The 13,956-nt window shown below is 45.0% G+C and overlaps 2 protein-coding genes across 2 annotated transcripts in view; one reads left to right on the forward strand and one right to left on the reverse strand.

Annotated features, from left to right (window-relative positions):
- Positions 1-13,956, forward strand: part of LOC144484371 (NACHT, LRR and PYD domains-containing protein 3-like) — a 70,652-nt gene that overhangs the window by 24,435 nt on the left and 32,261 nt on the right. Inside the window, exons 5-6 of the mRNA XM_078202893.1 lie at positions 4,473-4,644; positions 4,734-4,799. Of these exons, the coding sequence (XP_078059019.1) occupies positions 4,473-4,644; positions 4,734-4,799 (238 nt within the window). The remainder of the gene's footprint in view (positions 1-4,472; positions 4,645-4,733; positions 4,800-13,956) is intronic.
- On the reverse strand, positions 8,184-11,147 carry LOC144484367 (uncharacterized). The gene is made up of 3 exons (XM_078202888.1): positions 11,041-11,147; positions 9,646-10,354; positions 8,184-8,534 (listed from the first exon to the last, which is right to left on the reverse strand). Exons 1-3 carry the CDS (start codon positions 11,145-11,147, stop codon positions 8,184-8,186), a joined length of 1,167 nt encoding a protein of 388 aa, XP_078059014.1.

Genomic DNA, 13,956 nt, shown 5'->3' on the forward strand with positions numbered 1-13,956 from the left:
TGTAATCCCACTATTTAAAAATGTAGGAAGAGAAAAAAGAGCATTACACACCAATTAGCCGGACATCAGTAGTGGGGAAGTTGCCAGAAAAACTTTAAAAACTAGTTCGAAAACATTAACGGGATCGAAAAAAGCCCAGCATGGGTTTATAAAAGGCAAATAATGCTTTAAAAATCGACAGGAGTTTTCTGGGGATGTAATTAGTAGAATAGTTAAGAGAGACCCAGTAGAAGAATCGCTTTTGTGCTTTCAGAAGGCTTTTGATATGATTCCTTATAACAAGTCAGAGGGCAAAATTAAAGCACATGGGTTAGGGGATAATTTGTTAGTGTGGATCCAAATTGATTTATACACAAGAAAAAGAGAGTGAGAATAAATGGCAGCAGTGACTTGTTTGGTACCACCGGTATCAGGGCTTCACACCCAGCTTTTCTCAAAATATATAAATGATCAGGATGAGGGAACCAAATGTAATAGTTTCAAATTTACTGATGAAACAATACTGGGTGGGATTAAGGGAATGGAGGATACAAGGAGTTGTCAAAGTGGTTTGGACAAGGTGAGTGGGTGAGCAGATAATTGAGTTGCAGTAGAATGCCACTAAATGTAAGGTTATACACTGTGGTGTGGAAAAACAGAGTATTATTCAAGTGGTGAAATAATCGGAAGTGTAAACAGCCAGAGGGATCTGGGTGTCCTTGTACACCAATCAGTGAAAGTGCACAGGCAGATGCCTCGAGCAACTCGGAAGGCAAATGGAATGGTGCCTTCATTGCAAAAGGACTTCTGATCATAATTAGACATGTCCATCTGCAGCTGTACAGCGCCTTGGCAAGACCACAACTGTCGTATTGCGTGCAGGTTTGAAAGGATATATTTGCCATCGAGAAAATATAGCGGAGGCTGACACAAGAGTTGGCCGCACTGTCCGAAGAGGAGGGATTTGTTCAAGTTTGTCAGTTTCACTACAGTTCAGAAGGATGAGAGGAGATCTGATTGAAATGTATAAAAGTCTAACAGCACTGGACAGACTACATACACGGGGTAAGTTTTCCATGGTTGGGGAATCTAGAACCAGGGGGCCCAGTCTCTGGATACGGGAGACTATTTAGGAGAGGAGGAGAATTGTTTTTCACTTAAAGGGTAGTGGACCTGTGGAATTATCTGCCCTTGAAGGTTCTGGAGGCCAAGTCACTGAATATATTCAAGAAAGAAATGCATTTTTAAAAGATACGGATAGAAGGCGAGAATATGTCATTGAGATAGATGCAGTAAGAAGTCTCACAACACCAGGTTAAAGTCCAACAGGTTTATTTGGTCGCAAAACCCACTAGCTACCAAAGCCATTTGCTACCAAATAAACCTGTTGGACTTTAACCTGGTGTTGTGAGACTTTTTACTGTGTTTACCCCAGTCCAACGCCGGCATCTCCACATCATTGAGATAGATGGTCAGCTATGATCTCGATGAATGGCAGATGATAAATGTTCTTCTACTCCTGGTTTCCATGTTTCTACATATGCACAGGTAACCCTTGCAGAATTCGCAGCCTCTAACCTGCACTTGTTGCCAAATTACCACCACACCCCTTCCTCAATGTAGATAACGGCGTTGACTAATAATGCATAGATCCGGGCTAATGCTGTGGGCACATGCTTTCAAATAACCAGTGTGGAAGATTTTGGAAATGAAAATCAACTAATACATCTTGAATTGAAATCTCGTTTCGGTAATGCTGACCATGAAAACATTATCCATTGATGTAAAAACCCATCCCAATCAATAATGTCGTTTGTAGACTGAGATCTGCTGTCCTTGTCTGGACTACGTGTGACCCCAGCTCTAAAACAGTGTGATTACGTCTTGAAGAGTCTAACAGACAACTCAGTTTTATTAAATGGCTGCAAAGTCTAAAAGTATTGAAACCGAATGATTCACCCGGAAATTACAATTACATTCCCAACCCTGTCGACCCTACAAATTTCATCATGTGGGGCCAGTGCTAAGATTCGGAAAGCTATCCCACTGACTAGTCAACCAGTTCCCTGAAACAATGAACCTCTTAACATCATACTTGCAGACAATGTCCCAAATACAACCATCATCATTGTTGGGTATGACCTGTCCCGCTGACAGGAAAGACCCACAAGACATCCAGTGGGGAGCGGATTGCCCTGGATTTCCTCAACATTGAGTCTGAACTCCCTGAAGTCTCATAATCCGGTTGGAAGCGTGGCAATGAAATTGCCTGCTGGTTTCAGCCTACAATGCCCACTATCTGATGAACAAGTGCTCCTCCATGTGACACAGTGTTTGGAGGAAGCACTGAGGATGGCAAGGGCAGGAAATATACTCTGGGTGGGGACTGAAATATCCATCAACAAGTCATGCTCAGTAGCGCCACCACTGAACGAGCGAGCAACGTCCTAAAGGGCATAGCCGCTGCACTGGGTCTGCGGCAGGCGGTGAGTGAATCAACAAAAGGTTTAACTTACTTGACCTCCTCCTGATCAGGCTGTCTGGTCCAGATGCACATGGTCAAAGCTGTCGGAGTGACCAACAAACTTTCCATTAGGAGGCAAAGTCCTGACTTACCTTCAGGTGTTGTGTGGATTTACCAACGAGTTAAATGTGATAGGTTTTGTACAGGTCAGTTGAGTCAAAACTGCGCAGCCATTAGACAGTGTGATCAATCAGTAGGAGCAGCAGAATTGTATTCGACCTTCACGGCCCAGCATATCATCTGCTCTGCTATTGCCAGTGTATCAGTCCGAGTGAATGAACAGTGCAGGAAGGGATGCCATTGATAGCGCCCGGGGGTACCTCAACAACAGGTGTCAAACTGGTGAAGGTTCAACACGGGAATGCTTTTATAGCAAACAGCAGAACAAGCATGAGGGAAGTGACCCGAAAACTAATGAATCGGATCCAAAGCTCTGCATCCCTGCCGGATTCGTCCATGGCTGGTGTGAATTATTAACTAACCATCTGGAGTATTAGGCGCCCCAAATATCCACGTCCTAAATTAAATATGTTTCAGTATGTCTGAACATTCCAGTACAAAAGATAAAGCTGAAACATTGGCAAATATTATTAGCCAGAAGAACGCAGGAGGTGAAAGAAAGAATTAATGCAAAATAGTGCGGATGCTGCAATGTGAAACAAAAAGAGAAAACCCCGGAAAATCTCAGCAGGTCTGACAGCACCTGTGAGGAGAGAATAGAGCCAACGTTTCGAGTCTGGATGACCCTTCATCAGAGCTCTGACGAAGGATTATCTGGGCACGAAACTTTGTCTCTATTCTCTCCCCACAGATGCTGTCGGACCTGCTGAGATTTTCGAGCCTTTTCTGTTTTAGGAGCCAGTAGATGATCTATTGTGACTGTCCATTGAGGTCCCTGTCATCACAGATGTCAGTCCTTAGCTAATTCAGTTCACTCCAAATGATGATATGAAATAACCAAAGTAAATGTAAACTGTAAATGCTTTGGGCCATGGCAATATTCTGGCAGGAGAAAGACGTATCAGTGATCGTACTTCTAACTTAATCTCAGATGTGGGGTGTTTGCTGACGATTGCACTGTTTTCAGCACAATTTGCAACTCCACAGATGCTGAAGCAATTAGAGCACATATGCAAGAAAACCTGGACACCAGTCAGGCCTGGGCTGCGATATGCCAAGTAACGTTCGCGCTACAAAAATGCCAGGCAATTACAAATGCCATCAAAAGAGATTCCACCCCTCCCTCCTTGGCGATTGAATTTCATTACAATCATTGAATCCCCCACTATCACGATGCTGGGGGGGTGCAGCTGACCTGAAACTGAATTGTACCAGGCACAAAATACTGGTGACGGGAGCAGGTCAGATTCTGTGGAGTGTGACTCACTTCCTCACTCCCCAAGACCTCTTCATCGTCTAAAAGGCACAGTCAGAGTGTGATGGAATCGTCTCCACTTGCCTGGATGTGCGCAGTTCCAACAACTTTCAAGACGCTCGACAGCATCCCGGACAAAACAGCCACCTGATTGACACCCCATCTCACCAACATCAGCATTCACACCCTCCACTATCGACACACGTGGCAGCGGTGTTTACCATTTACATGATACACTGCCACAACATCATAAAAAAGTGGATCCTATAGTCTAACAGTAATCTGATGTCATGTTGGGCACGGAAGTTCAGATGAAATTAATCCCATTGAAATTATTGCTGGTTCTCTGGGATTTCTCACTCTCTTTGAAAATTATTTAAAATTAAAAATTTGGTTTATTCATATGTCGTTTAAATTAAGGACGGAATCAAAATGTGATCTTTATTCAGTGTTAAGAAGGGATCAGGACCCAGTCCAGGGACTGCCTCCTGTCCTCAAAACACCTGGGAAATCCCTGAACAGATCCTTTCCTTCTCATTCCCAGTGCTTACCTTTCACTCTGTTTTCCAATACGCTCCTTATTATTCTTTACAGAAAGTAAAGGAAATCGCAGACAGTGGGAACCTCGCGGACTGTTCCAAACTTCTCCTAAATCTGGTGATAGAGAAAGGCCCTCGGGCTCTCAGGGTGATGTGGGAATCCTTTGTGGAAATGCACCGTGGGTTACCAAAGTTGGAGAAAATACTGAAAGAATTACCGACACTTGGTACAGTAAAATCGCGCAGTGAATTAACCATTGCAGATTGTTCTGATATTGCACATAGCTGATTTCATGATTGTAATTCCTTTAATCAGGTCCTGATGCATTTGTTTACATGAACATCCCACAAGGTTTATCGGAAGTACCCAGTAACCTAAAAGGTAAGTGATGACAGTGAAGATTGCAAACTAATTATTTCACTTCTAAGAGTCTGAATAATTAGTTGTCAGAATTTGGGAATCAGAAAATCGAAGTCTCGGAATCAGGGTTAAATATTGTTTGAATTTGTCGTCCATCCTCATCTGTTCTGCACAGGTTCAAGTTTGCAATTCATACGACCATACACATTAGGAGCAAATGTTGACCCCTCGGTTCCTCTAAACTGCTCCACCATTGATCAAGAAGGCAAATGGGATGTTGGCCTATATCGCAAGGGTAATGGAATATAAAAGCAGAGATGTCTTGCTGGTTCTGTACAGGGCATTGGTGCGGCCGCAGCTGGAATACTGTGTGCAGTATTGGCCCCTTATTTGCGGAAGGATATATTGGCCTTGGAGGGAGTGCAGAGAAGGTTCACCAGGTTGATACCAGAGATGAGGGGTGTTGATTGTGAGGAGAGACTGAGCAGATTGGGTTTGTATTCGTTGGAATTTAGAAGGCTGAGGGGGGATCTTATAGAGACCTGTAAGATAATGAAGGGGCTGGATAGGGTAGAGATGGAGAGATTCTTTCCACTTAGAAAGGAAACTAGAACGAGAGGGCACAGCCTCAAAATAAAGGGGAGTCAGTTTAGGACAGAGTTAAGGAGGAACTTCTTCTCTCAGAGGGTGGTGAATCTCTGGAATTCTCTGCCCACTGAAGTGGTGGAGGCTACCTCGTTAAATATGTTTAAATCACGGATAGATGGATTCCTGATCGGTAAGGGAATTAGGGGTTATGGGGAGCAGGTGGGTAAGTGGAACTGATCCACTTCAGATCAGCCATGATCTTATTGAATGGCGGGGCAGGCTCGAGGGGCTAGATGGCCTACTCCTGCTCCTATTTCTTATGTTCTTATGAACAAGTCCATGGCTGATCGCATCACAACCTTCACATTGCATTCCTGTTTTTCCCAATCATCTTTCGTCTGTTGTCCTTTATATTTTTTCACTGAAGCAACTCTAAATGACCAGAACCTCATTTTCTTGTTCTGTGTATTTTCCACCATAGTCCACAAATACTTCGAATGCCTGAACTTCACTGAACCGCTGCCAAGTTTGTTTTTTCAAGTTTATTCTTTAAATAGTTCAAATCCTCTGTTAACTAATCCATTTAGGGGGATTAGCGGGGGTAAATATGTGGAATTACGGGAAAGTGCTTGGGTGGGATGTTCTGTTGGAGAGTCGGTACAGACTCGATGGACCTGGTGGCTTCCTTCCCCACTACCAAGGCTCGCCTTGTTAAGATGCTCGTAATGTCTCTGTTTTGCAACTCATAAACACCCTTCAACTTGTTCTGAAAGCCAAGTATCGAGAGCTCGGCGTGCCTTTGTGAGGGTGACCATCAAAGCTAATGAGTGCTGCTTATTGTGTTGCTGTTCTAAATTATGAATTACCTTTTTGCATTTGATCACTTTAATTTATTCTTCTTCCTTTTGGAACAAGTAAATGATATGATGCGGCCCCTTAAATGTTCCTTTACACTGTTTCATCGGGTCAGGGACAGTATTAAGTTATAGACAACGTTGTAATTATTTTCTCATCATCATTTAAGAAAGATGCATTCAAACGCCATCTCTTTGCAGTAGATTTTTGACCCAGGTCACAAGTCTATGGACTTATGATCAGAGAGAGTTATAGCGAGAATGTCACTGTCAATGATTCTATGAGACTCTGACTCAATTGTAAATAAACAGTCAATGCGAGAGTGACAGCAGTGAGTTTTGGAGTAAAATATAAAGTCTCTGTTACTCGGGTGCAGAAGCTTCCATATGTCCAGCAGCCCAGATTCAGTAACACGATTGCTCAGTGATTTGCTTATATTGGAGCACGGGTTTGATGATGCTGAGAGCCAGTCTCCCATTTGGGACAGAACACAATTCGAATCTCACCCAATAAGGACAATCCTGTACTTTTAGCTGAGATAAGGTTGAAGAATATTTTCATTAATTGGGGATCATTCTCATTTGGGGCACATGAATGAATGTTCCGTGCCTTCTCCGTTATGCAATACGAATTTGCCTTCATTGTCCGTATGTTGTGAGTGGACACAAATCTTCACCAGTCTGTTAAATAAGATTGTTAAACCCCTTATTCCCCTGATGGGTGAGAGGAAAAGAAGACCTGGTTTTCCCAAGATCTGCCCAGCTACTATGTTCTTTATCTGACAAATGTGTTTCCTTTAAAAATGCAATTTTGCAGCTTTGATGTTTCAGCTGAGAGAGCATTTTTCCCTGAAGAGGTTTATATCAGGTTTACATTCTAGCTAATTACCTTGAACACATCCATAATAATCTGCATTTAATTGATCTGACCGGAGTATCAGCTGGGCAAGTAGCCTGGTATCAGAGAAGAAAGCATTGAGAGAGGGGGAAGGAGAAAAAGAAAGAAAAATGTACTGCCAATACAATGGCTTTTACATGGTTCCCTTGGGATTACTGTGAGATAAAAACTATATACATAAAAAGTTTAACTGCAAATTTGATCCATTTCCAAGTGCTGAAAACCAAATGTGCTTAAACCAACAAAAGTGGCTCGCTATTCAACCCATTAAATGTCTACTTGAGTCTCATAACTATAATTCTCCAGAGCAGATGTTCCGACTCTGAGGCCTACAGCTCCATTGGTGATAAGCCACATGAGTTAACTCTCCCATCTAAACAAGCGCAGCCGTGTCCATGGATACGGTCAGCTGAGACTGCTCCACCCCGCCCATCAAAGTGTTCATATCCCCACCCGTTATGTGAACTGGCTAAAACTTTCTGAACATCACTGAATAAAGCAAAGTGCATATAAAAAATAAATCTCAGCCACTTGGAAAATAATATCAGCAAATAACATGCGATGCGGTTGGTGCAAGGATCGCTCCAGCTGCTTACCCTCCAATCGGCTCGCACTGATGCCCAGATGTTGCAAACCCTCTGCAGCCTCCAATGCAGATGAAAAGGTTTTGCTTGCATCCTTGAGGTGGACTCTCAGCCTCACCGGTTAATGTTTTGAAACCTTATGCTTTTCTCCCTAAACTGCTTTTTAATAGCTGTATATTCACATGTTTACCACTCCAGATGTGGTGAGTCGTCGTTATCGAGCATGAATCGCCTTCCTTTCAATTGGAGATTTTTCTCACCTCAAACCTTGGTGAGAATATACTCTTGTGTCCGGAATCTGAGCGATTTTACCACCGGTTATCTCAGGGTGCATTAGTATTCAACGGCTTTTGCTGCAACGATCTATGAACCCGCTCTAGTTGTAGTAGAACATCGACTGGCAGTTTCTGTAGCTCATTGAAAGAGCTTTTACCAAATGGATAATGTCCCCGCCTTCTGAGTTTTCTGGCACCCCATAAATTCACAGGGGATTCTGTCTCCTGAATTTTTCGAGGTACTCACATCTTTCCTCTAACTGCCTATTTCGATAGAGTAAATGAAAGAGTAGCTTGTCGTTGCTTATGTTGTTATCCTCAAACTTTCTAATTCTGTTCTCAGACTCCAGTAACTGCTTTGAAAACCCGCTGACAGTTTGTTCCAGTTCTGAGATTGAATTAATGTTTTTCTCAAGGACCTCATTTACGGAATTTCTGAATGTTCTCAGTTCAGGAAAGTGCTCAGACCAGACCTTTCCATACCTGACTTTTCTCAGATCAATCAGCATGGGGTTCAGCGCAGACTTCTCAATACCGCATGTGGTGCTCAGGCAGCCCTGATGGTGCCATGTGGAGAGGGGTGGCGAATTCTCACTTTGTTTCAATCTTCCTTAAACACTTTGCATTCTTCTCTCTTCTGTCTCATAGTTTGGCTCTTGTGTCTAAATCTATAAGTGGTAATTGTTTGGAGGTTATTTAATAACTGGATGGTGATGGATCTTTGTTCGGCTTGAACAGAGAAATACGCAGTCGGCAGCGATTCATTTCTCCAGCTCCGTCTTGTGTCCAATTTCCCCACTTTTTGAAGAACTTGGCTGTCAGACAACCCTTGCAATTTTAAATGTTTCGCTGGACTTTCAATAATTTCACCTTTCCTTTCCCCGACAAGTCACTCTCATTCCAAATTATCTGCCAATTCAGTTAACTAAGTCTTAGTTACTTTCTGTAAACCCATCAGTGTTACACCTTCCATTTTCAGGAACGTCTGAGCAATTTATAAACAGGATTTTGCATTCCAACTGTGGTACAATAAACACCAAAATAATTTCACCGTTCAGCATCCAGTAACTGGCCTTCCACGTGTGAAAATTTCCACTGAATTTTTACTAAGAATCCAACTACCCTTTCTCAACGTTTTGAAATTCCAGGCAGGTCCCCACTTCTGTAACAATTCCAGTCGATGTTATAACGGGATGGGATGATCCCAGAATTAAACTCTGGCTCAAAGGATTGCAACTTTTAACAAGAAAAAAAAATAAACGTGGACTAACAGAGTCACAGAACCACTACTTAGTTTTAGCAACAAGAAAGGAACATTTATGAAACAATGAAAAATGGATTACAATAAAATACACCTTTACCCCTCCTTTAGGCCACCCAATATACACACGTTCTAAGAATAACACGAATGACAATGTACAATTGCAGGAAGCTATGATGGTCTCATCAGCACACACGATACCGTTTGCTATTTCTCCTCCGAATCCGCTCAGATGCTTGTCATTTGAGTTTCCAAACTCCACTCCCAAAAAAAATGCTTCATGTCTTTCATTATATCTCACATCGACTTTGTCGCACAAATCGTCGCCTGCAAACACCCTCTCTATCACACACACCCTCTCTATCACACACACCCACTCTATCACACACATCCTCTCTATCACACACATCCCCACTGGCGCACGCACCCCCACTGGCGCACGCACCCCCACTGGCGCACGCACCCCCACTGGCGCACGCACCCCCACTGGCGCACGCACCCCCACTGGCGCACGCACCCCCACTGGCGCACGCACCCCCACTGGCGCACGCACCCCCACTGGCGCACGCACCCCCACTGGCGCACGCACCCCCACTGGCGCACCCACCCCCACTGGCGCACCCACCCCCACTGGCGCACCCACCCCCACTGGCGCACCCACCCCCACTGGCGCACCCACCCCCACTGGCGCACCCACCCCCACTGGCGCACCCACCCCCACTGGCGCACCCACCCCCACTGGCGCACCCACCCCCACTGGCGCACCCACCCCCACTGGCGCACCCACCCCCACTGGCGCACCCACCCCCACTGGCGCACCCACCCCCACTGGCGCACCCACCCCCACTGGCGCACCCACCCCCACTGGCGCACCCACCCCCACTGGCGCACCCACCCCCACTGGCGCACCCACCCCCACTGGCGCACGCACCCCCACTGGCGCACGCACCCCCACTGGCGCACGCACCCCCACTGGCGCACGCACCCCCACTGGCGCACGCACCCCCACTGGCGCACGCACCCCCACTGGCGCACGCACCCCCACTGGCGCACGCACCCCCACTGGCGCACGCACCCCCACTGGCGCACCCACCCCCACTGGCGCACGCACCCCCACTGGCGCACGCACCCCCACTGGCGCACGCACCCCCACTGGCGCACACCCCCCCCCCCACTGGCGCACACCCCCCCCCCACTGGCGCACACCCCCCCCCCACTGGCGCACCCCCCCCCCCCACTGGCGCACACCCCCCCCCCCCACTGGCGCACACCCCCCCCCCACTGGCGCACACCCCCCCCCCCCACTGGCGCACACGTTCTCCCTGGCACGCACGTACCTCCCTCCGGCACGCGCGCACTTCCCCTCTGGCGCGCGGGCCCTCCCTCTGGCGCGCGGGCCCTCCCTCTGGCGTGCGGGCCCTCCCTCCTGCACGCATACATTCTTCTGTTGATTCCTTCACAATCTCCATCACTTTCTCTCACACTCTCTCACTCCATAACTCATTCACTCACTCTCTCGATCACATCCTCCATCTCTCACACATTCACACACTTTCAAACTCTCTCACTCACTCTTTCACACTTTCCCTCACACCTTCATCACCTCTCTCACAGATTATCTCTCTCTCTCAAACTTACTTTCTCATGTTCATTCTCTCACACCGTATTTCATACTATGTTTCTCACCACTTCTAATTCACACCCACACATTCTGCTCACTCACTCTCGCTCGCACACTCTCTCTCATTAAGGTAATAAGGATCCACTTGTCCCGTAAAATGCTCTTGTCTTGCCGCTATTACCCAATTATAGATTCTGACGGCCTCTGTTTATTGCTTGTGTTCCTTAACTGCAGCATTTCTCCTGTTTGTGCAAAGTTGACCTTTTTCCCATCATGCTCTGCAGACATTTCGCTGTTAGTCCCCCTTTGAGCATTAGCGAATTGGAGCACAATTGAGCCTCATCAAACCTCACTCTTGTCATGCAGCTTTAATAGAAACACATTCCAAGCATTTCATTTAATGAGACAAACAAGGACAGCAATTCAATTATTGCTTCATTTTACACTTCTCGTACCAATTCAAACATAAACAGTTGCAACTCATTAAATCTTCACTCTACTTGAACTAACTGAACATCAACTTTCAATTGAACTTTAACTCTTAAACTGCACTTTAACTGAACATCAACTTTAACTATTTAACTGAAAATAGATACTACCCAGTTGAGGAGAGCATTAAATATCCTCGATGTAGAATCTATTTTCCCCTTCTCTGAAGCATCCTTCAGGGTACAAGTCTACTTGCGATGGTCGGTCTCTTTGAGTTATTGCTGCCAAACAAAGGACTCACATGGCTTTTTATCCACAATTCTTCACTCGCCTCCGGAAGATTATCTGTCATCCAGCTAATTGTGTAACCAGAAACCGATCGCATGGCTCGAACATCCACTGAAATTACTTTTGAAAGACGCCTTTACGCTTAGTTCATTTTATATATCCCATACATAGCAGCTATATAAATCAGAGACGCAGTGTTTCTGTTAATGGAAACAACTTCCCTTATCTGGGCCAATACAGGAATTTCAGAACACAGCTCCCAGACCACAGTCTCTTTCCGACAGGCACCTGGTTTTAATCTATGTTGAATAAAAATCCCAGCATGCTTCTCTCCCAGCGAGAATACCCTTTTTACAGTCACTGTTGCCATTATTCTTGTTAAGTCATTTTTGTAGCCGTTCTTTCTCCGTCCACACCCTGTTTAAGCAGATACTCAAATCCATGTCATGTTACATTCGAAGTATATCTATCAGTAGTTCGGGCTTTCTTATGTACAATTCTGTTTCTAACTTATTTTCCACTTCATCTCTCCGGAATTCAAATGATCAAAGTATGCATTTGTTACTTTAGCGTCGAAACTACAACTATAATTGCAACATGCAAAGTAATTCTTATCCATAGTTGTATTTGTACTTTCGCACCCAATTCCAAAATTCATCTCAACAGTTGGTTCCGTTTGTTGCTGCAATCAGTTGCCTGGTTTTCCCTCTTTGTTGAATGATTTGGGCAATAGTTTGGTGAATTGTATTTGTTTCTTGATCCATTGCCAGACTTTATGTAAAATTGTAATGTTAGTTTCACACTTATCATCGTAATTGCCCAAAGTACTGTTTGATTCTTCAGTGACATTATTAATGTTTTCTTCCAGTTTATCTCTGTCGAGCAGCTTGAGGTGGCCTCAGCATGATGGGATCTGGGCTTTAAAGCAAAGGATGGTGTTAGCAATGGGAAAAACTCTCACAGCCATATTCCTATTCTTTCAATTAGGTGGTAATACAATATTCCCCGTTTCCCTTATAAGGAACTTGGACACTGTCAATATCGAGGGTTCGGGTTTCCATTGTACAATTCAGATGTTTGTCTGTTTTAAATCCACACAAGGCTTTTACGCTGGGATATACAAGATCATACATCATAGAATCCTACAGTGCAGAAGGAGGCCATTCGGCCCATCGAGTGCACCAACCTCAATCCCACCCAGGTCCTATCCCCATATCCCCATGCACTTACACTAGTTATGCACCCTGACACTAATTGGCAATTTAGCAAGGCTAATCCACTTCACCCACACATTTGGACTGTGAAAGGAAACCGGAGCACCCAGAGGAAACTCACGCAGACACAGGGAGAATGTGCAAACTCCACACACACAGTGACCCAAGCCGGGAATCGAACCCGGATCCCTAGTGCTGTGAGGCAGCAGTGCTAACGTGCTGCCCATCATAAGATCATGAGAACATCAGACCGTAAGAAAAACATACAGACATAGGTTGTTCAGCTCCTTGGGCCTGCTCAGCCATTCAATAGAATCATCTGATCTGACATTCCTCATGTCTACTTCCCCGCCATTTGCCATAACCCTTGATTCCCTTGCTGAGCAAAAATATGTTTCTCAGCCTTAAAAATACGCAATAATTCTTCCGCCGCAGCTCTCTGTGGAAAAGAGTCCCAAAGACTCACAACCCTGTGGGAGAAGAGTCTTTAATTGGCGTCCCTTTATTCGAAGTCTATGCATTCTTGTCCCAGAGTCTCCCATGACTGGAAACATTCCCTCAGCATTTAGCCTGACAAGCCCCTTAAGAATCCTGTCTGTCTCAATGAAATGAGTTCTCATTCTTCTAAATTCCAATGAGTAGAGTCCCAACCTGCTTAACGTTTCTTCATAAGACAATTCCTCCGTAAGTTCTGTGAAATGCCGTCAATGAAATAATATATTCCTTAAATAAGGGGACCAAAAATGCTCACAGTACTCCAGATGTGGTCTCACCAACACTTGCAACACGACTTCCCTACTCGTTCTCCAACACCATTGAAATAATGGCCAACATTCCAGTAGATTTCCTGATTACCTGCTGCACCTATGTGCCAGATGTCTGTGCTTCGTGCTCACGTACCACCAAGGTACTTTGTCTTGTGACTTACTGCAGTTTTTCTCCATTGAAATAATACGCTTTTCTTTTGTTCTCCCTTCCAAAATGAACGACTTGGATGGGATAGAGTGAAAGTTGGCCAATTGGATAGGTAACCGGCTATCTGATAGAAGACAGAGGGTGGTGGTGGATGGAAAATTTTCGGACTGGAGGCAGGTTGCTAGCGGAGTGCCACAGGGATCAGTGCTTCGTCCTCTGCTATTTGTGATTTTTATTAATGACTTAGAGGA

Source organism: Mustelus asterias, unplaced genomic scaffold (genome assembly GCF_964213995.1).
Source record: "Mustelus asterias unplaced genomic scaffold, sMusAst1.hap1.1 HAP1_SCAFFOLD_102, whole genome shotgun sequence".
NCBI classification, from domain to species: domain Eukaryota; kingdom Metazoa; phylum Chordata; class Chondrichthyes; order Carcharhiniformes; family Triakidae; genus Mustelus; species Mustelus asterias.